At 32.7% G+C, this 23,457-nt stretch overlaps 1 protein-coding gene across 10 annotated transcripts in view; it reads left to right on the top strand.

Moving 5' to 3' along the window:
- Window positions 1-23,457, top strand: part of LOC118184991 (sodium channel protein para-like) — a 610,313-nt gene that overhangs the window by 582,383 nt on the left and 4,473 nt on the right. For all 10 annotated transcript variants that reach the window (XM_085811116.1, XM_085811114.1, XM_085811112.1 and 7 more), the window contains one exon: window positions 2,996-3,266. In XM_085811116.1, the coding sequence (XP_085667242.1) occupies window positions 2,996-3,266 (271 nt within the window). The remainder of the gene's footprint in view (window positions 1-2,995; window positions 3,267-23,457) is intronic.

Genomic DNA, 23,457 nt, shown 5'->3' with positions numbered 1-23,457 from the left:
TTAAATGGCATGTCAATCATTCTTTTGAAGCTACTAAAAGTAGTTCTATTACGTTAATGTCCCTTCTCTTTTCTTTGTTTACTGTCAGTGTTTATCTTTTGATGCCCGAAGTTGCAATCCCGTCCCAAGGGGGAACCTCACACAGAGTGAAAGAAGTTCTCGCTTTACTTTAGTAGGTTTTAGTTAGCGCTGTAGTATTTAATTTGTCATGGGGGAAGGAAAAGTATTCCAGGAGAAATTCTTAGAAACGGGCGTTTTCGATGTTTGGGGAAAAGAGATTTTGCCCTCTCTCGATGCGAAAGAGTTAAAGATATAGGTTAAAAACCTACATTATTTTCCGGACAACCTAATAAATGTTCTCTTTAATAACCCTTATTCATTATCTTTCTGCACCGTAATTTCACAGACAATAAAGCCTTTTTTAGTATCGAAAGAGGTATTTTACGATATTCCTCTTGAACCGCTTTCCAATGTCCAAGGCGGGTTGTAGATGGACGTTTGGACAATGCGCTTTTAAAAAATCCAAATGCATTTTAAGTCCAAAAGCGCAAAAATCCGTGGATGATATGTCAAGAGATTTAGTAGGGATATGATTCAAGGGATATGGAGTGAAGATATGGCTTTGATGCACGTTTCTTGTTCCATTTTTCCAGGAAATTAACAGTGGATTTTGACGTGTCGTTACTTGCTTTGTCTTGATGCAGTTCTACTGATTGACCCCACTGTGTGTAAAGAGAAGGCATCTCATATCTGAAAATTGGCATAAAATATGTTCCCGACAATATGTGGAATTAACCTTAACAGTTTTTTGCACTTCTTCAATTTTTATTTGTCGTTATATCAAAAACAAACAACAATCACAAATCCCTTTGAAAATCTTTTTTTAGATTCTTTGTTCCATGTTCTTCTTCTCTTTGATGATAATAAATGGATACCTTTTATTGCGGTCATTTGAATATATACAAGATTCATCGATTGAGACAACGTTTTTCCATTTTTGTTCTAATAATTGTTTTCTGTTAGAGAATTCTGCAGAAATACTGCTTTCGGCGATGTGTCGTGCAGAAAGCCGATGCACATAACGCTTTTTCGTATTGTTAAGATTCAAACCAGCATTAGTCACTTTGTTTATAGTTGACACTGAATATTTTAATGATTGTGCAACCTTTCCTTGACGGATTGTCTTTTAACATTACCTTTACAACATTCGAAACATTCCGTTTTGTCCTTGGATATGTATCTTGAACGATTTTCGTCCTTGAAGCCAAACTATATTTTTTTTCCTTTCTTATTGACAATAATATATATCGTTGCTTTATATACCGAAAACTCATGGCTTTACAGTATTTTTTAACACTTACGAATAATTTTCTTCGGAAAGAGTAAAAACCTAGCCTTCTGTCTATTGCTTTTTTAAAAGCACCATTTTGCATGAAAACAAAATTTTCAAACAGCAGGCAATAATTTACACTTTCAATAATATGGTTGCAGATTAAAAAATTTTTTCAAACCAGGCGATTTTTACTTCCTTCTACGAAGTATAAAGGAAGTACTGTAATCGCGAAAAATGTCGAGTATCGTATTTCAACGAAAACATACATTTTGACTGCTATCGAATGCAATTTAACGATGTTTTTGGGTGACATCTGTTCGTAAGGACAGAATAAAGGACTCTTTTCCCCAAAAAAATTATAAAACTCATTTAAAATGAATTCTGAAGATATTTTTTCCTTGGCGTCTGTACATAAGTATGCATGTATGTATGTATCTCTCATAACTCAAAAACGAGTAACCTCAGAACGATGAAACTTTGCATATAGGACTACTGTGACATGTAGATGTGCACCTCGTATTTCGGTTGCAATCGGCCGCACCAAAAGTATATAAATGTATGTATATATATATCCACTCTGTTACTCGGCTCAGTGAGCTCAGTTTCTTTACTCTTATATGTTTGTAAATTGTGCATTTTTTGCTTGAAAAATGATTGATTTATGTTGTTCTTATCTTCCGGTTAAGATTTTTATGTCTTTTAGTCAACCTGCATGCAATAATTGTGGAATTATCAACAATTTTAAAATTCTTTAAGTGCGGCTAAGCCTAATTTTTGCTAAGCATGGTAACCCTATTTGTTTACATTTGAAACTTAACAGAAGAGTGGAATTTTGGCAATCTAGAGAAACTAAGCTTCGCAACAACAAAACAACGTCTTCTTTTATTAGTGCGAATTAAACTATGCTTAATTCTTTCAGGAATTATCATTTAAGTTATTAGCTTGTTTTTGCATAGAAACTGTAATTTAATCGTAAATATTGTTTTTTTTTAACTGTTTTAACTGTACTTGGTGTTTTATGTTTTTCTATATCTTTCAATTTTTAATGAAAATTTTATGTATTTTTGCCTTGCGAAGTGAGAACTGAATTAATTAGTAGCGCATGCGCACTAGGTAAGGGGCGCTGAATCGTCTGTGAAAAAACTGTTTCTTTTTTATTTGTTTCATTTCTTTTATACATCGTTTTAGATTTATTATGTATTTGAATAGAACTTACGATAATTCTTCAGGTGATATAATTTTTCTGCACTCTGAGTTATGAAATGAATGAGATGTAACGCTGTTAAGTAAACCTGGCGTTGAAGTGTTGATATGGTAAATAAATATAGTCACCTTTGAAGAGTGCATTAATTCTCTTGTGGTTTCTGCGCTATCGACGAAGCAGATTTCTTTCAAAATTCGTTAACTGTTAATTCAATATGCTGAAATGAAATGCAGGAAAATTACGTATAATTTAATATTCTGTACAAGGAAGTCATGTGGTGTACACATCAGATTTTTTATGAGCATAGCAAATTCGTCTGAAAAATGTGTAAATTGTCCTCTCTAATTAAAAAAAAAATGTGCCTCTGTAAATTTGCAGTGGCTGCTATCTAATAATTAATTATGCATAAATTTCGATTTCTACTCATTCTTTAACTAATGTATTAAATTGTTTTCCAGTTTAAACCTCAAGCTATCGTGTTTGACCTGACAACAAATACCAAGTTTGATATGGCAATTATGCTCTTCATCGGCCTGAACATGATAGTGATGGCTATGGATCGCTACCAAATCGACGATACGATGAACACCATATTAGAGAGACTCAATGTGTTTTTCATTGCCATTTTCACTACGGAGTGCGTGCTCAAGATCTTTGCTTTCAGGTGGCATTATTTCAAAGAGCCATGGAATGTCTTCGATTTTGTAGTAGTTAGTTTATCTATTTTAGGTAAGTTCTGTATTGATCAACTGTGCTTATATATACGAAACTGTTATTTTGCTAATATTAAGTTTGTAATTTGAGATGTCCACTTCTAGCAGTGATGATTATGCAGCTTATTTATAAATATGAGTAACGTTCTTGCAAAAACGTGTACAATTTGTGATTTATAAGCATTGCATCACAAATAACATTCTGTATACGACAAGCAATTATATTATACTCTTGAAGCCTTGTGAGGGCCACCAGCGGCCGAGCGGTAAAAGCCGTTAAACACTGGTAGTTCCACCTGGATTCTTTTCCACGCGAATGGGCTGCCTGCATGAACGTTTTTATGGTGTTTCCTATATTCAACGTGAATACGAGTAAGTTTCGTTTATAAATTCCTCCCTTTAGGAAGAACGGACTTGCCCATCACGTCAGTATAATTTTTAATAATAATTTCGATAATAATAATAATAGATAATACGAATAATTTCGATTTGCATAGGCCTAAAGGCTTTTTAATAATTAATTAGATAAACATTTTTACTCATATATTTATTTTTGTTCTCTTAATTTAATTATGGCAAAGCCTGACAGTAGTATAAAAATGGGCGTTCTGCATCAGGAGGGTCAGAGGGTCAGGGGGCGTGGTCAATGACGTCACACAGAGGGCGGGGCCAAAGGCAACGTCATCACACTAGGAGGCGTGGTCACGAGTAGAGTTGAGGTGTTGGTAGATTGCTGGTTGAGTTGTAGACCTCCTGCTTTTCATTTAAAGTTAGTTTTTTTATATTGGCAACAGGAAATATTTTCTGCATCTTAATTTTGATGAAATGGCGATGCTGCCCTCTCTTGACGAAAAAGTGAACTATATGTTTTAGATATATATTTTTTAAGTCTGGTGTTAAAATTATTCAATGCGCGACTCTGAAAACAATGTAAAAGAAACAAATATAAAAAAGACTTTCCTTTAATGATAGTTCATCATGTTATGAAAATGTAACTACAAGATAATTTGTTTTTATTACTCAGTTTTATTCTGATACTTTTATCCTTTCTAGTTTTCCATGAAACTTTAACTTATTTCTCAGGTTTTCTATTCATAATAACATATTCATTTACTGTCATATTTTTTTTAATACTTAACGTTTCTAATTTGTAATATTTTATTTAATTTCCACATACTATTTTTTTTTCATACCTTTCATAAATTTCAGCATACCCTGATTTTTAACTTATATGTTATATTTCACAAACGTTCCCGCACATGCTGTTTATTTGTTACATTACTTAATTTTAGATGCAATTTCACACTTTTTTTAACGTTATAATGTTCAATATTTTCTGAATTTTAACTTCATTTACTTTTTTTAAACCATTCTAGTATTCTATACACACTTTAACTTAGTGGTTTGAAATTCTATTTAAAAAGAAACGTTTATTTTTCGTGATCTTAGTTCTTTTACTCAATTTTCTACAGAATTTCTAATTTCTTTTACATGTTTAACAATATCTTCCTTACATTACCGAATATTTTTTTTTAAAAACTTAAGTCTATAACTGTTAATTGCTTTTCTTACGTTCTTGATTTCCCTTCTGTGTTTATATTTCTTAATTCTAGTTTAACTTATTTATTATAATGTTTTTATTTCTGTCTCATCACTCGTAATTCCAACATTTTATCCCTTTTTATTCATTTTAACGATATGGATTGTCTTCATTTACTCCATATTCAAATATTTCCTTACAATTTTTATAATACTTGTTTTATTCCTCGATCATAATAGATCATCTACAGGTTTTACTCAGAAATTTCCATTCACAACTTTACAGTTTAATACCATTTATATCTAAATGTATTTCTTTCTCATATAGTTTTATGGTCTTAAAAGTTTCTAACATCATATTTAGTTTTAAATCCCGATTACCTTTAAGTGTGTTGATAATTTTCATTTCTAATTTTACAACCACGTTCAGTGTTTCATCCACACATACCAAAATATTTCTTACATTTTCTGATATTTAGTCTATGTCATATTTCAGTACTTCAAATGAATTTACACTGCTCACACTATTATTTTTTCATATTTTAGAGACACTAACTATACTAATTTTACTATTTTTCCTGCACTAATTGCATCTATGTCAGCACTCATGATAAACTAGCAATTGTTTTTCATCACATGCATAAAGAAATTCTTAAAACCAACTTTTTCAATATCGTACTCAAATTACTGCTTTCCAGATAGGAATTACCAGTATTCTTTGGTTTTACTCTGTTACATCTTTTTAAATTTTAACATCTTACTTTTAATTCTAACATACATCTTTTAAACAGTTTTTTCTTTTAATGATAGCCTTACCTTATTTGTTCAAATTAATTCTTTCATTCACCTTCTTTACTACATTTCAGTACCTTCATAATTCACTATGCAAACGCAATGTCTTTCACTGACATTCTGTTTAATAATACCACAAGTTTCCTTAATTGACAAAAAGCGAATTATTTCTCATTTCAAAATAGAACTACTATATTTTTGCACAAACATTTCCTTTATCCATTCAAGCCACCCCTTAACCTGTAACTGACGTAGCGATAGGAAAGGAGATTCTTATCATATGCTCTTTCGACATTTGAGGTTTCTAGAACTTCTTTGACAGGTATATCAATACCATCAGAAAATATACTTAACACTTTTACCCAGTTTAAAGGCAACATACTGTTATAAGAATGGTTTTAGTTAAATTTATAACACAAATAAACGCATTTTGTGCTAAATAGGCATAAACATTTAGATTCAGAATATTTCTTTTTAATCCGATGTAAGACTTGAATTTCATTCATGATACGGATTGTCTCTTGATTTTCTTTTTGTTTACCTTACACTAATAGAAAATTTTTATTTTACAAGTTCAGCTTTTAATGAAATAGAAATAAAAACTACGATACACCTGCTGTTTTTAAGAAAAGGAACTTTGATATATTTCTGGAAATGTAAATGCTTTTAGAGTTTTCTTTCAATAACGTTGATTTTCATTACTTTACTAACTTCAATAATTCTCTTATTAGCTAATATGAATGAAAGAAGATTGTCAAAAATGTGACACAGTATAATTCTTACGAACATATGTACCTTTACCAGCATACAGATATTACCGATTGAAATGAAGAAAGATACAGATATTTTACTCCAATCTACACTAAATTAAAAAAAAAATATTTAAACTTTCATACATTCCAAAGAATAAACGAAAACTCAATAGATATTGTCATGTTTGTATATATGAGATAAAAGTTTTATGAATGGTATTTAAAGTAATGCTTAGAACTTCATAAAAGCGAACATTCACTATGTTAATACACATATCATCAGTTATTTACATTAATCAATGTAATATTAATCATTACATGTACTATATGCATATATATTTAAAGTTTAATTGTCTTACAATTGAATAATTAACTATTGAGAGAAAGAGGTTCATATCTTACAATATTTAATTCACATGGAACAAATTTTTCCATCAAGCACATTGAACCAAGTTTATTAAATTCGCCAAAGCTCTTTTATTTCTGCATTTTCACACTCACGACACATTTTAAATGTAACTGTTGATTACCATTTCAAACACCGATATCATAACTCAGTGTTAACTACATCATAACTCATTTTTTCCCTACTAACTACAATTTTATATATTCAAGAAGTACATCTAAGACATGATCATTTTCTATGTTCTAGCAAATCGATTCAATTGCGAACATACTATTAAGACTTGCGATTTTAGAAGACTTGCATGTATTAACGATGTCAACGTTTCTTCGTTTTTATAAGATTCACATCAAATCATGTCGCATTCGAATGTGGTGTAAGAGATCACTTTTTCTTTTAAACACTTGTAAACAATGGATGCAATTTATAAGAAGAGAAGTATCATGCTGTTTCAAAACATCATCATCAGCATATTTCTGTTTCTTTTGACACCGGCAAAATTAAAAAAAAAAAAGGTTCGTGAGATTTTCTTCAAATTCTGTTTTACTTGAAAAAATGTCCGAACATTCAATACGATGTAAAGATTCATATTGTTTTAAATTCTTATGCTCACTAAATATTTTTTATTACGATTTACTCTTAAAAGTAACTTTATAAGTTTTCATATCCTTTTTACATGAAAAGAACTTGTGATTATTCACTACAAAATTCTAAGACGAGAAGCTTCGCGACTTTTCAAACTACAAACTTAAATTTCTTAGGACATACACTACATCTGATGTTTCTTTCATGAGATTTCAAATATCTCTTCAGATTACTCGTATTCAAGAAACCTTACAAATATATCAAATAAGTTCAGCGAATAATCGCTTCATAAACTCTTAAATTTTCAACACGAGTGAATCACTTGAAGCATATACTGCACTGTAAACATACAATACTTAAAAAAATTGTTATAAAAAATAAAAATACATTCATTTCACCAAGAAGCTTTTCTATTTAAATACATTTATTTATTTCCAAAGAACAAGTTTCTGTATTATACATAAAATATACTTAGGATTTTCTTTCATTAGTTAATATCAAATTAACAACAATATCCATTTACTGATATTTGATATACATGTTTGCTTTAAAATTAAAACTAAAATTTCAATATATTTCTATTAAAAAAAACATAAGTAAAAAAATACTCATAACATCAACCAAAGACAGAAATTTAAATAGAATAGCTGTACTTATATTAGTGCATTTTTATAATCTTCATAACATTTCGATTCAAAAAACCTATTACAAAATAAATGAAACATTTTTTTCTGCCTTAAAGAATCTCTTATATTTTTAAAATTAATACATAAAAATATAACTTCCCCAATATATTTAATTCTATCCTCAACACTTATTATAATGCAATCATGTCTTGTTTGTGAAGGATGATTTACAATACAACCTTCGCATTTAAATAGTTTTTTAATCACTGAATTTAATTCAGTTTTGATAGAGTTTATGAGTTCTTTAAAAAGTTCATCATCATCACTTACCATATCCGAACAATTGTTTTTACATTTGATTTGCAACGGTAAAATAATTTCAAAAATACTTTTATATTAAGTATTAGATACATCAGGAATAATTTCTTTCAATTTTTTTAAAATATCACAGTTTACTTTTAGGTATGTAGGTTTTAGTTTAAAAGAATTTTCATCTTGTTTAAAAACTTGTTGAAAAATACACTCACCTTCTTTGTTGAAAACTACCAACTCATTATTGCAAATGATGCTGGCAGTCGTATAGACAAGATTAAATTCATATATTTTTTAGGAAAATTCTTGCCATGTTGCAGGAGTTATAACAACACCGCGTGTAGTAGGGTATAATATTTTATTTTGTTTCACACATTCACGTAGATGAATGTTCATTCTGTTTTCAAACTGATTTATGGACACAAAATATCCCCAACCAAGAGTCCACTGTGCAATCAACTTCGAACTTTCTTTTTTCTGTTCTCGATTATTCGGCATGAAGATATTTTCAGGAACAGACTTCATAAAGTGGGCAAACCAGTCATCCTCTGGAAGTTCATCCTCATTATCTTCCAAGCGTCGTTTTTTTAATTTTCGAAATTTTTATGTTTCGGAATGTGATACTAATTCTAGGATCTTTAACGTCAGGTTGAGAGGGTATTCCGTGCATCCAAAGACTTCACGTTATCATGATAACGTGCAGCACTTATCAAGGGTCTTCCTTCACTTCTGTATGTATTGTCAAACTTGGAATAGCAACAACAACCTTAAGATAATACATTCTTTCGCGTATGATTATCAGAGTTTTAGAAATTTTCCATTACTCTATCATGATAAGTGGATGATGCTTTTAAGATTCTCCTTATGCATATATGTAATATCGAGGTTCAGAATAACAACATTAGGACACTATAACTCTTTCCCACTATCCTATCATGATTATTTTTACACATATGACGCCGGAAAGACTGGCTTCACAAACAAGACATGACAAGAATGTATTACGATAAGTGTTGATGAAATCATTTCGTTAATGTATGTTTTAAATAATTTTTGCTATTTAAGAATGCTACGTATTTCTATATCATTCAGAATTGTCGTTAGATTCAGAAGCGAATATGAGGAATATATGTGATACAGAGTTAAATGTGGAATTATACGAAGAATTGTATTCACGAAATGAAGCTGATATTTTGCTAGATGAACTATCAAATTATGATTTTAAAAATATTAGTTTTGAAATTAATGGGACTCAGTATGTTCCACGAAGAAAAGTACTCGGTTTTGGTGATGAAGGACTTAGTTACGAATTCTCTGGAACAAGCATTTGTGCAGAACCATGGACTCAAACTCTTCTAAATGTAAGGCCCACCAGCGGCCGAGCGGTAAAGTCGCTGAACACTGGTAGTTCGGTCCGCGGTTCGAATCCCGCGAACGGGCTGGCTGCATGGGCGTTTTCGTGGTTTTCCCCATGTGTAACGTGTATACGAGCCAGTTTCCCTTAGAAAGTCCTCCACGAAAGGCATCCCTCCCCTTAGGCAGATAGCCCTCGTGTGCTTTGCCATAATTAAATACACACACACTTCTAAATGTAAAAGATTATGTTGAAACGATAACTGGCAAAAAATATAATTTTGCTTTATTGAACTATTATCCTGACGGAGTGGCGAAAATTTCAACGCATAAAGACAATGAAACTTGTCTCGAACCTGAAAGTGATATACCTATCATCAGTTTAGGTGCAAAACGTCAAATGGTATTTACCAGGCGAAATTTCACATCTCGAAGCGTGGACTTAATTCATGGAACTCTCCTTGTAATGAAACCCCCAACGAATCAATTTTGGATGCACGGAATACCCTCTCAACCTGACGTTAAAGATCCTAGAATTAGTATCACATTCCGAAACATAAAAATTTCGAAAATTAAAAAAACGACGCTTGGAAGATAATGAGGATGAACTTCCAGAGGATGACTGGTTTGCCCACTATATGAAGTCTGTTCCTGAAAATATCTTCATGCCGAATAATCGAGAACAGAAAAAAGAAAGTTCGAAGTTGATTGCACAGTGGACTCTTGGTTGGGGATATTTTGTGTCCAGAAATCAGTTTGAAAACAGAATGAACATTCATCTACGTGAATGTGTGGAACAAAATAAAATATTATACCCTACTACACGCGGTGTTGTTATAACTCCTGCAACATGGCAAGAATTTTCCTAAAAAATATATGAATTTAATCTTGTCTATACGACTACCAGCATCATTTGCAATAATGAGTTGGTAGTTTTCAACAAAGAAGGTGAGTGTATTTTTCAACAAGTTTTTAAACAAGATGAAAATTCTTTTAAACTAAAACCTACATACCTAAAAGTAAACTGTGATATTTTAAAAAAATTGAAAGAAATTATTCCTGATGTATCTAATACTTTATATAAAAGTATTTTTGAAATTATTTTACCGTTGCAAATCAAATGTAAAAACAATTGTTCGGATATGGTAAGTGATGATGATGAACTTTTTAAAGAACTCATAAACTCTATCAAAACTGAATTAAATTCAGTGATTAAAAAACTATTTAAATGCGAAGGTTGTATTGTAAATCATCCTTCACAAACAAGACATGATTGCATTATAATAAGTGTTGAGGATAGAATTAAATATATTGGGGAAGTTATATTTTTATGTATTAATTTTAAAAATATAAGAGATTCTTTAAGGCAGAAAAAAATGTTTCATTTATTTTGTAATAGGTTTTTTGAATCGAAATGTTATGAAGATTATAAAAATGCACTAATATAAGTACAGCTATAACACGCCGACAATAACAACTAAGACACAATAACACGCCGAATAAACACTAATTCAGAAGTCAAACAACAAAAATCAGCGTTAATTTACAAAATTTTCACAGGACTAGTTTCGATGGTTTTACCGAACCATCATCTTCAGATGCAAAACCGCAAATGAACAAGATAGGAAATAATGTTTAGATAAGATAAGAAAGAATGGAGAAGAATAAGCAAGTGGCGCCATCTGTTGGCGAAACCAGAACTAAAACATAATTTCTCTAAAAGCCGAAGGCAAATTTGGATTGGAATTAGGATCGTTAACTAGAACAGAAAGATTTTTATGAATGTGAAATGCCTCTAGAAAATCCAGTTCTCCAATGGAAGATGCTTTTTGAATAATTTTGGCAGCAGAAAAATTGAAAGTGTGATTTTCGGACCAACAATGTTGAGCAACAGAAGACTTCTGTGTTTCCTTTTTTCTAACATATGCCTCATGTTCTTTGATGCGAAATTTTAAGGCTCTCTTAGTTTGGCCAATGTAAATTAAACCGCACTGGCAAGGAATCCTATAAATACCCCAGGAATTCATATCCGGAATGGGGTCCTTGAGTATAGAAGTTGGAATTTTATTGATGGGAGAGTAAACAACCAGAAAGTTAAATTTCTGCAAAATATGTGCAACTTTATAGCTAATTGATGGAAAGAAGGGAATGACAACAGAATTTTTATAATCTCCTAAAATAAGAGTGTGGCTTTTAGTGTGTTGAGATGAGAATTTTTTAACTGCTTGATTAATAATGTTGGGTGAAAAGCCCCTGTCAATAGCTATTGCTTTTAAATAATTTAGTTCTTCATCAAGGGCTAGTTTGGAGGAGCAAACTTGAAGAGCACGGAAAACATAGGAATAAAATGAAGCTAACTTTTGTTTAGTCGGATGACATGATTTAAAGTGTGGTGGAAGGCAAACCGATGAAGGTTTACGGTAAACAATTCCTATGTTTTCCGTGCTCTTCAAGTTTGCTCCTCCAAACTAGCCCTTGATGAAGAACTAAATTATTTAAAAGCAATAGCTATTGACAGGGGCTTTTCACCCAACATTATTAATCAAGCAGTTAAAAAATTCTCATCTCAACACACTAAAAGCCACATTCTTATTTTAGGAGATTATAAAAATTCTGTTGTCATTCCCTTCTTTCCATCAATTAGCTATAAAGTTGCACATATTTTGCAGAAATTTAACTTTCGGGTTGTTTACTCTCCCATCAATAAAATTCCAACTTCTATACTCAAGGACCCCATTCCGGATATGAATTCCTGGGGTATTTATAGGATTCCTTGCCAGTGCGGTTTAATTTACATTGGCCAAACTAAGAGAGCCTTAAAATTTCGCATCAAAGAACATGAGGCATATGTTAGAAAAAAGGAAACACAGAAGTCTTCTGTTGCTCAACATTGTTGGTCCGAAAATCACACTTTCAATTTTTCTGCTGCCAAAATTATTCAAAAAGCATCTTCCATTGGAGAACTGGATTTTCTAGAGGCATTTCACATTCATAAAAATCTTTCTGTTCTAGTTAACGATCCTAATTCCAATCCAAATTTGCCTTCGGCTTTTAGAGAAATTATGTTTTAGTTCTGGTTTCGCCAACAGATGGCCCCACTTGCTTATTCTTCTCCAGGCTTTCTTATCTTATCTAAACATTATTTCCTATCTTGTTCATTTGCGGTTTTGCAGCTGAAGATGATGGTTCGGTAAAACCATCGAAACTAGTCCTGTGAAAATTTTGTAAATTAACGCTGATTTTTGTTTTTTGACTTCTGAATTAGTACAGCTATTCTATTTAAATTTCTGTCTTTGGTTGATGTTATGAGTATTTTTTTACTTATGTTTTTTTTAATAGAAATATATTGAAATTTTAGTTTTAATTTTAAAGCAAACATGTATATCAAATATCAGTAAATGGATATTGTTGTTAATTTGATATTAACTAATGAAAGAAAATCCTAAGTATATTTTATGTATAATACAGAAACTTGTTCTTTGGAAATAAATAAATGTATTTAAATAGAAAAGCTTCTTGGTGAAATGAATGTATTTTTATTTTTTATAACAATTTTTTTAAGTATTGTATGTTTACAGTGCAGTATATGCTTCAAGTGATTCACTCGTGTTGAAAATTTAAGAGTTTATGAAGCGATTATTCGCTGAACTTATTTGATATATTTGTAAGGTTTCTTGAATACGAGTAATCTGAAGAGATATTTGAAATCTCATGAAAGAAACATCAGATGTAGTGTATGTCCTAAGAAATTTAAGTTTGTAGTTTGAAAAGTCGCGAAGCTTCTCGTCTTAGAATTTTGTAGTGAATAATCACAAGTTCTTTTCATGTAAAAAGGATATGAAAACTTATAAAGTTACTTTTAAGAGTAAATCGTAATAAAAAATATTTAGTGAGCATAAGAATTTAAAACAATATGAATCTTTACATCGTATTGAATGTTCGGACATTTTTTCAAGTAAAACAGAATTTGAAGAAAATCTCACGAACCTTTTTTTTTTTTTAATTTTGCCGGTGTCAAAAGAAACAGAAATATGCTGATGATGATGTTTTGAAACAGCATGATACTTCTCTTCTTATAAATTGCATCCATTGTTTACAAGTGTTTAAAAGAAAAAGTGATCTCTTACACCACATTCGAATGCGACATGATTTGATGTGAATCTTATAAAAACGAAGAAACGTTGACATCGTTAATACATGCAAGTCTTCTAAAATCGCAAGTCTTAATAGTATGTTCGCAATTGAATCGATTTGCTAGAACATAGAAAATGATCATGTCTTAGATGTACTTCTTGAATATATAAAATTGTAGTTAGTAGGGAAAAAATGAGTTATGATGTAGTTAACACTGAGTTATGATATCGGTGTTTGAAATGGTAATCAACAGTTACATTTAAAATGTGTCGTGAGTGTGAAAATGCAGAAATAAAAGAGCTTTGGCGAATTTAATAAACTTGGTTCAATGTGGTTGATGGAAAAATTTGTTCCATGTGAATTAAATATTGTAAGATATGAACCTCTTTCTCTCAATAGTTAATTATTCAATTGTAAGACAATTAAACTTTAAATATATATGCATATAGTACATGTAATGATTAATATTACATTGATTAATGTAAATAACTGATGATATGTGTATTAACATAGTGAATGTTCGCTTTTATGAAGTTCTAAGCATTACTTTAAATACCATTCATAAAACTTTTATCTCATATATACAAACATGACAATATCTATTGAGTTTTCGTTTATTCTTTGGAATGTATGAAAGTTTAAATATTTTTTTTTTAATTTAGTGTAGATTGGAGTAAAATATCTGTATCTTTCTTCATTTCAATCGGTAATATCTGTATGCTGGTAAAGGTACATATGTTCGTAAGAATTATACTGTGTCACATTTTTGACAATCTTCTTTCATTCATATTAGCTAATAAGAGAATTATTGAAGTTAGTAAAGTAATGAAAATCAACGTTATTGAAAGAAAACTCTAAAAGCATTTACATTTCCAGAAATATATCAAAGTTCCTTTTCTTAAAAACAGCAGGTGTATCGTAGTTTTTATTTCTATTTCATTAAAAGCTGAACTTGTAAAATAAAAATTTTCTATTAGTGTAAGGTAAACAAAAAGAAAATCAAGAGACAATCCGTATCATGAATGAAATTCAAGTCTTACATCGGATTAAAAAGAAATATTCTGAATCTAAATGTTTATGCCTATTTAGCACAAAATGCGTTTATTTGTGTTATAAATTTAACTAAAACCATTCTTATAACAGTATGTTGCCTTTAAACTGGGTAAAAGTGTTAAGTATATTTTCTGATGGTATTGATATACCTGTCAAAGAAGTTCTAGAAACCTCAAATGTCGAAAGAGCATATGATAAGAATCTCCTTTCCTATCGCTACGTCAGTTACAGGTTAAGGGGTGGCTTGAATGGATAAAGGAAATGTTTGTGCAAAAATATAGTAGTTCTATTTTGAAATGAGAAATAATTCGCTTTTTGTCAATTAAGGAAACTTGTGGTATTATTAAACAGAATGTCAGTGAAAGACATTGCGTTTGCATAGTGAATTATGAAGGTACTGAAATGTAGTAAAGAAGGTGAATGAAAGAATTAATTTGAACAAATAAGGTAAGGCTATCATTAAAAGAAAAAACTGTTTAAAAGATGTATGTTAGAATTAAAAGTAAGATGTTAAAATTTAAAAAGATGTAACAGAGTAAAACCAAAGAATACTGGTAATTCCTATCTGGAAAGCAGTAATTTGAGTACGATATTGAAAAAGTTGGTTTTAAGAATTTCTTTATGCATGTGATGAAAAACAATTGCTAGTTTATCATGAGTGCTGACATAGATGCAATTAGTGCAGGAAAAATAGTAAAATTAGTATAGTTAGTGTCTCTAAAATATGAAAAAATAATAGTGTGAGCAGTGTAAATTCATTTGAAGTACTGAAATATGACATAGACTAAATATCAGAAAATGTAAGAAATATTTTGGTATGTGTGGATGAAACACTGAACGTGGTTGTAAAATTAGAAATGAAAATTATCAACACACTTAAAGGTAATCGGGATTTAAAACTAAATATGATGTTAGAAACTTTTAAGACCATAAAACTATATGAGAAAGAAATACATTTAGATATAAATGGTATTAAACTGTAAAGTTGTGAATGGAAATTTCTGAGTAAAACCTGTAGATGATCTATTATGATCGAGGAATAAAACAAGTATTATAAAAATTGTAAGGAAATATTTGAATATGGAGTAAATGAAAACAATCCATATCGTTAAAATGAATAAAAAGGGATAAAATGTTGGAATTACGAGTGATGAGACAGAAATAAAAACATTATAATAAATAAGTTAAACTAGAATTAAGAAATATAAACACAGAAGGGAAATCAAGAACGTAAGAAAAGCAATTAACAGTTATAGACTTAAGTTTTTAAAAAAAAATATTCGGTAATGTAAGGAAGATATTGTTAAACATGTAAAAGAAATTAGAAATTCTGTAGAAAATTGAGTAAAAGAACTAAGATCACGAAAAATAAACGTTTCTTTTTAAATAGAATTTCAAACCACTAAGTTAAAGTGTGTATAGAATACTAGAATGGTTTAAAAAAAGTAAATGAAGTTAAAATTCAGAAAATATTGAACATTATAACGTTAAAAAAAGTGTGAAATTGCATCTAAAATTAAGTAATGTAACAAATAAACAGCATGTGCGGGAACGTTTGTGAAATATAACATATAAGTTAAAAATCAGGGTATGCTGAAATTTATGAAAGGTATGAAAAAAAAAATAGTATGTGGAAATTAAATAAAATATTACAAATTAGAAACGTTAAGTATTAAAAAAAATATGACAGTAAATTAATATGTTATTATGAATAGAAAACCTGAGAAATAAGTTAAAGTTTCATGGAAAACTAGAAAGGATAAAAGTATCAGAATAAAACTGAGTAATAAAAACAAATTATCTTGTAGTTACATTTTCATAACATGATGAACTATCATTAAAGGAAAGTCTTTTTTATATTTGTTTCTTTTACATTGTTTTCAGAGTCGCGCATTGAATAATTTTAACACCAGACTTAAAAAATATATATCTAAAACATATAGTTCACTTTTTCGTCAAGAGAGGGCAGCATCGCCATTTCATCAAAATTAAGATGCAGAAAATATTTCCTGTTGCCAATATAAAAAAACTAACTTTAAATGAAAAGCAGGAGGTCTACAACTCAACCAGCAATCTACCAACACCTCAACTCTACTCGTGACCACGCCTCCTAGTGTGATGACGTTGCCTTTGGCCCCGCCCTCTGTGTGACGTCATTGACCACGCCCCCTGACCCTCTGACCCTCCTGATGCAGAACGCCCATTTTTATACTACTCCTGACGGATGCCTACTTAGAGGACGTTCTAAAGGAAACTCTCTCGTATACATGCATGGCGAAAATCGCGATAACCCATGCAACCCATGCAATCAGCCTGCTCGCCGGGATTGGAACTTCGCACTCAATTACCAGTGTTCAGTGACTTTAGCGTTCCACCGCTGGTGGGCAATCAATTTTTTTAAAAATTTCATGTAAATGCGACATTCTTTCCTTTTGTGCTTCTTCAAATTTGTTGGGAATTCAATGGCCATCTTTTACAAGGTTTTTGTAAGAAAATCGATTGTGTATTATATATCGTCTGTATATATGTATCGTCTATATGTTATATCGTCTATATATTATATATCGTTTATATGTTATATCGTCTATATATTATACATCGTCTATATATTATATATCGCCTATGCGTTATATATCGTCTATATATTATATATCGCCTATGCGTTATATATCGTCTATATATCGTCTAAATATTATATATCGTATATCTTATATTTAACCTATCAATTAAATTTACCAGGACTTATACCTGGAATAAAATTTTTTTTAAAAATATTTTCTAAAACTTCTGTATGTCGGTAGCAGCAAATTCAGTTATTTAATCAATTTTTAATTTAAGAAAACAAGAATTATTGAGTTAAATATAATTTAAGTTAATACGTCGGAACTTCCTCGTTAACAACGGCTTTCTAAATACTTTTTTAAGCTCATTCTCACAGGTTTCACCATGTCATTAGTGCTGCCTTCAGTCATCGTACTTTTTGCTTTTTGAATTTTATATATTTCTTTATTTCCATTTTCTCGACAGCATGATACGTATTTAAATGGAATATAAAATGATAGCTGCATGAGGAATATAATACATTCTGTCCAATTAATTCAATTGCTGCAATGAGCAGTTCCTAGGAAATGTGTAATGGTGAGACCCAGTTTCTCACATTCAGAGATTTTCGTAGCAACTTCTAATTTAGCACAATCCACAGTCATTCTATTGTTTTTGAAATAATGCAGCTGTTGAATAACCCACAAACAGTATAAATTTTCGTCAATATAGTTGGGATTAAACACAGTAATTTTGTGCAGAGAAACAAAGCTGGAATATCAGTATATCTTTAGTCAACACGTAACAATATGAAAGCTTTTCCGAAAGTGGAATACACTTTCGGAAAGGTTTTCATATTGTTACCTAATTTTTCTTCTTTTTTAGTACGTTCGTTACGAGGTTCGTGTGAATTTGGAGTGAATAACGAGAGCAGCACTTGATGAAGTATCAAAACACACTTTATTGTCCACTACTATAAACACGCTGAAATGATCAGCGACACAGTCTTCAGGCTATCAGGCTATTAAGGTGAAGACAGCTTCATGGCAAAGCACCAGAGTACAGCTCCCGACTCTGTTCGGTCGTTTTCAGAACTCCACGTACTCTCGAGACTCTCCACGCTACAACTCGCGATGTACTCGACGATACACTAGAATAGGACTCTCGACTCCTCGGTTGTCGTTCCCGGAGCTCAATACACTCTCTCGATGATGCTCTAACCGCGATACACTAAAAGACTCTTTCGGTGCACTCGACGACCAGTTGGCACTCACTGACTGACTATCAACTCGATGGACTCTCACTAACTGATTGACGAAAGTAACTCGCTAGACGAGACACTAACTCTCCGCGTACCAGTAGAGTTTAAATAGCTTTTGGTTTGTGTTCGAGAACATTCTGTGTTAAACCGGTAAGAATTCGTTCCAGAAGGTCCTCCATCCGTCCATGGCATATCGCCAATTTTGACGCCAAATGGGCGATTTCTCGCCAAATGTGGCAACTTTGCTTTCTTTTACCATTTTATGGCAACCCTAAACCTGCTTACCGAGCTGTACAATTTGTAACAATATCGTCAATGCTGACGTCGATAAAACATTGCTCAGATGTCTCCATTCATCTGGTGTCAATATTCGAGTCGAAAAACTCTACAAGTTTGCAGTGAAGACACACAACTTATCAATTATTTCTACTTTAAGAGTTATGATGATATTTTCCCTTGATCATAAGATTCCTTTGCTCATAAGGTGTTTTGGGCAGCATGCGATCATTAAGCACAACAGATATTGCACAAATACCTTTTGGCTAAAAAGAGAGCCTCTGATGTGTCGATTTCAAATCACTCTTTGACCTACTCTGAGATCTGCTACAAGACAGAAATCTCAAATTGGCAGCTATGAAAAATCCCTCCGATTCACTCTTGGTATAATAGTCAGGCTCCAGGTGGTGCCCTTGCCATCAAGGCTGATAGAATCATTCAGTCTACCATTAGAAGACTCGCAAGTGGATACATCAGGTGTCTCTCAGCTGAACAGGGGCCAAAGACCTGTCTCACGTGCACCAACTGCAACTTTGCGCAGGACTTTCCGGATTACATATTGAACTGTGCAGGTCTTAATAGGATTGACCTTTTTATCAATCCTCTTCTGGTTTATGATTTTTTGAAGATTCTTGGGCTCGTGGACTTGGTGTAGAAGCAAGCTAGACCATGTGGAATGAGAAAAAAAAGCCTTAAACGATTTTTTGGCCATATAAAACGAATGGTAGGGCATGTTAAGAAACATGATGTTGCTAAACAGTCTGAGCAAAGAAAAACTGGACAATCCCCAGTGATAATTCTTGGAACATGTATTGTACATCTTTGCCTGACTTTTTCGTTTTAAACATCTTCGGATCTTTCGAAGGTCGCGGAGTCTAGTCAAAGAATAAAGTCGAAGCTATTATAATATATTTTTTTTTTTTTTTTTTTGTTCTACATTCCTTCCCTTTAGTTTCAGAGACTGAAGGTTTATATACATCTTAACAAACATTGGACGAGGATCCAAACTTAGTGAATCCTTTTTACTTCGTTGTAAGAAGTAAGGAAGTATTGTAATCACAGAAACAGAGAGAAGTTTAGAGGAGCAACAGCGGTTATGTGAGAACGAGGTGGAGGGCACGAAATGTTTGGGACCGTAATGATGCCAAATACCCCCTTTTCTGTTTGAGGACCAGAGGCTCAGGTGCTAGACACACATGAAAACAGGCGCATGGGCCGGTAGCCTCATCCTGTATATAACGCGTGAAGAAATGACATATCTTTCCTACCATAATATGAAGGGATGTTGATTGAGAATTAAAAGAAATTCTCGACGACGCGTAGATAAGCCTTCGCATTAACAAACGAAGCTACTCCAGAAAGGACGACAGTCAGACTGCTGCTGAACTAAAAGGGAAAAGATAGAATTAATTTGAAGTCCGAAAATTTGGCTGCTTTACGCTGTCTGCATTCCTATTGGTCCGTCGCTGATCGCATGCATTTACTTTTCTAATCTTCTGTTTCAGCGAATTGAATGAGTAGCCTGGAAGCCAGTTTGTAGTTTTTCGGCTGAATTTTTTGCAGATCTGATTTTTCCAAGGAATGAAATAATTGAAGTAAGGAATGCGTTGATTTATTCGTCGTTGATCTTAGCTATTGCATCGTTTAGGTCTTTCGGAAGGGAAGTAATTTTTCCCTTAAGTTTCTCGCTATATTTGACTTGAGGGAGGTTTGTCTGATCTGGGTTAGTAGCAGTTTTCGTACTAGGGAAATTTTCTCCCGTGAATTCGGGTGCTTTAGGCTGCGGTGGGATGCTTTCCTTTTCAAATTTTTTCTTGTATTCGCTACAACTTCTGTAGCTATTCACGTGGTTTTGTCCGCAGGAAATACATTCGGCTTATCTTCCGGTTTCATGGTGCATTGATTACTTCGGTGCTGGTTCCCGCACGTTACACATCTCACGGCGTTACTGCAACAAAGTTGGGAATGGCCGAACTGCTGGCAACGGAAGCATTGCACTGGTCTTTTTCTGAAGTTGAATTTTTCTATGGTAGCATTGAAACTAAACATATTGTTTAGCTGGTGGATCTGGTTGCCTTCTGTTGTTCTCTTGAGCTCACGTAAGAATATGGGAAGTTTTATTATTTCTCCATCACGATGCTTGGAAAATTGTTTCACTTTCTCGATCGGATAGTTCCTGCGTTTAAGGTCTTGCTGTATAGTCTCTTCCTTTACAGATGCGGGGAGGTTCTTCATAATGATACGTAACGGCTTTTCACAGTCTAGCTGGTAGGAATAGTAAGGAATTTTCTTTTCTAATAATAGTTCGTTAATTTTATTCTAATCATTCAGAGTCTTAGTTTAAACGAAGATAGATTTTCCTCTCATCTGGCTTTCTGGGGCTCTCTGCAGTTTTTCGTGAACAGTTCGTCAAGCATCATCCAATCGCTTGCTTCGTGTGAAAATACAATAGGTGAGGGTGGAACTACAACGTTGGTTCCTCTTTCATAGTTCCCCTCGGAAATTTTTTTTAAGTAATTGGAAACGGTTTTCTTGAGGATTTCCATCGGTTCAGGATTTTCCTTAATTTTCGCAGTCTTCTTTGGGGTGATCCATTCTCCTTCTGCACAGGGATTATTGATATATTGGTCTGTGCGTTTTCTCTTTGTGAGATACTTGGAGGCATTCTTACAAAATTCCGACGTAACTTTAGACTGTTCTTCTGGGCTTTTGGCTTCCTTCAATCTGTGTTCGAACTCCATGTGCTTCGTCACGTATTCCATCCAAATTCTTTGATAAGCCTTTGTAATTTCACTTCTCGGGCCAGTCTGAAAAAAAGGCATCCATCACCTTTTTTTCAGACTTTGCTATCATCTTCTTTCTTTTGCTTTTTTTTCCGGAATCGGGGATCTTTCAAGAATTCATCACGTCTTGATGTAGTTGGTAAAACGATCTAGTTGGTAAAGGTAAACTAGATCGTTCAGGGTCCGTATAATTGCTAATATCGTCATCGGTATGAATTATCCTATAAAAGGACATAGCCACCTGTGAAAGCCGAAGGAATCACTCTCGTAATCAACAAAGGTTCTCAGAAAAAGACTGAGAGTAACTCACTGACCGCCTACGGGACTGGATCAGTTCGGTGAGAAAAGAGCGATTGGATGAGCGATGTGACGATAAATATGTAAACCAAAGTGCGTCCTACACGCTTGGAATCACAGCTAGCAGAAAGAAAAAATAATAAAACGATTAAAACTCCACTAAGGAGAATAGCGAAAATTCTGGAAACAGTGTGATAATATTAAAGGAAATATTAACGGAAAAGTGTAGTTTTGAAAATAAAGAGGGAAAATTCAAAACCTTTCTGATCCTGATGCCCTGTCGATAGAATTCTTGCCATCAAGCAGGAATTTTTCCTGAATATGATTCAGTAAATACGTGAGAATAAACGTAAGACTTCTCTGTACAAGTGACAACAGTGGTTCCTCCCCGTTTGGTTACATCATTCAGCAAGTTTACAAGAGCTCTGCTATAGGAAGTCATTATCGTGGAACATACACGACCAGCGTATCACTTTTAGTATTTTGAGAACCACAAAAATCTGCCCGCTGTCATAAATTCATTGGACATCGTGGAGAATAAGCCTTTGACTTATGATGGGAGGGCTTTTCTTTCATTAAAATTCTCTGTGCAAGACTTGAGTGCGAGAGAAAGACCAGGCCTGCATTCAGAAGTTATAATTGATTTTTAAGGCATGTTTACTATTAAAACAAAATTTATCTGCTAAAATTGTGGTTCACTTACTTAAAAGAAGTGTCGGAATCTTTTTATTTAGGGCTCCAGTGCACTCCGTTTGAAATTATAATTTCTCTCGAAAACTCAGAAGTGCCAGGGCAGGGCCCTGGCACTTCTGAGCCCTGGCGCAATTTAAACTCTGGAGACAGAGCTTAAACCGTAGCCAATTACAGAAGCCAAATTTTAGCATGCGTGGATGTATTTACACCTTTCCCGCTGAAACGGTTTCGCGCATTCGCTCTGATTGATCGACTCTTATACCAAGTCGGCATAAGATTGAAAACTTCGAACTTTATGCCAAAACCACTGCGCCTAAACCAGTTTTTGTGACGTAGCAAGGTTTGGTTACCTAGCAACGAATCTCGGCTTAAAACAATTATGACATTTATACCACCTTCTGAACGGAGCCTTAAAGCACTATTACCGTGCCGCTTCTCGCTATTATTTCGCTTTGAACATTAATTATGTTTGATAAATATGTTAACTTTTTAAAAATCAATCTCAGTTTCAAAAATAAAAATATCTAAAGATTCTAATTTGCGAAATAAGGCGCTACAACCAACTTTTTCTTGACAATTATGCATACTGCAATAGCCAACAATTGTAAGTTTCTGCAAGTCGTCCCTACTCCTCCGGATGTGGTCAATGTGACAGACGGGAATGCGTCAGAAGAGGGAGAAAAGCCATTTAAGTTGGTCTATTTCTTAAAAGGTCCCCCTTCTATATTAAGCGATTTACTTATTATCAGTTCTTTTATTAGATATGTCATATTTTTAAATTTGGTTTCGACTTATTTCACGCAATAT

Source organism: Stegodyphus dumicola, chromosome 2 (genome assembly GCF_044657685.1).
Source record: "Stegodyphus dumicola isolate Sdum_Otavi_A_Nest chromosome 2, ASM4465768v1".
Lineage (NCBI taxonomy): Eukaryota > Metazoa > Arthropoda > Arachnida > Araneae > Eresidae > Stegodyphus > Stegodyphus dumicola.
This window is presented reverse-complemented; position numbering and strand designations above follow the sequence as displayed.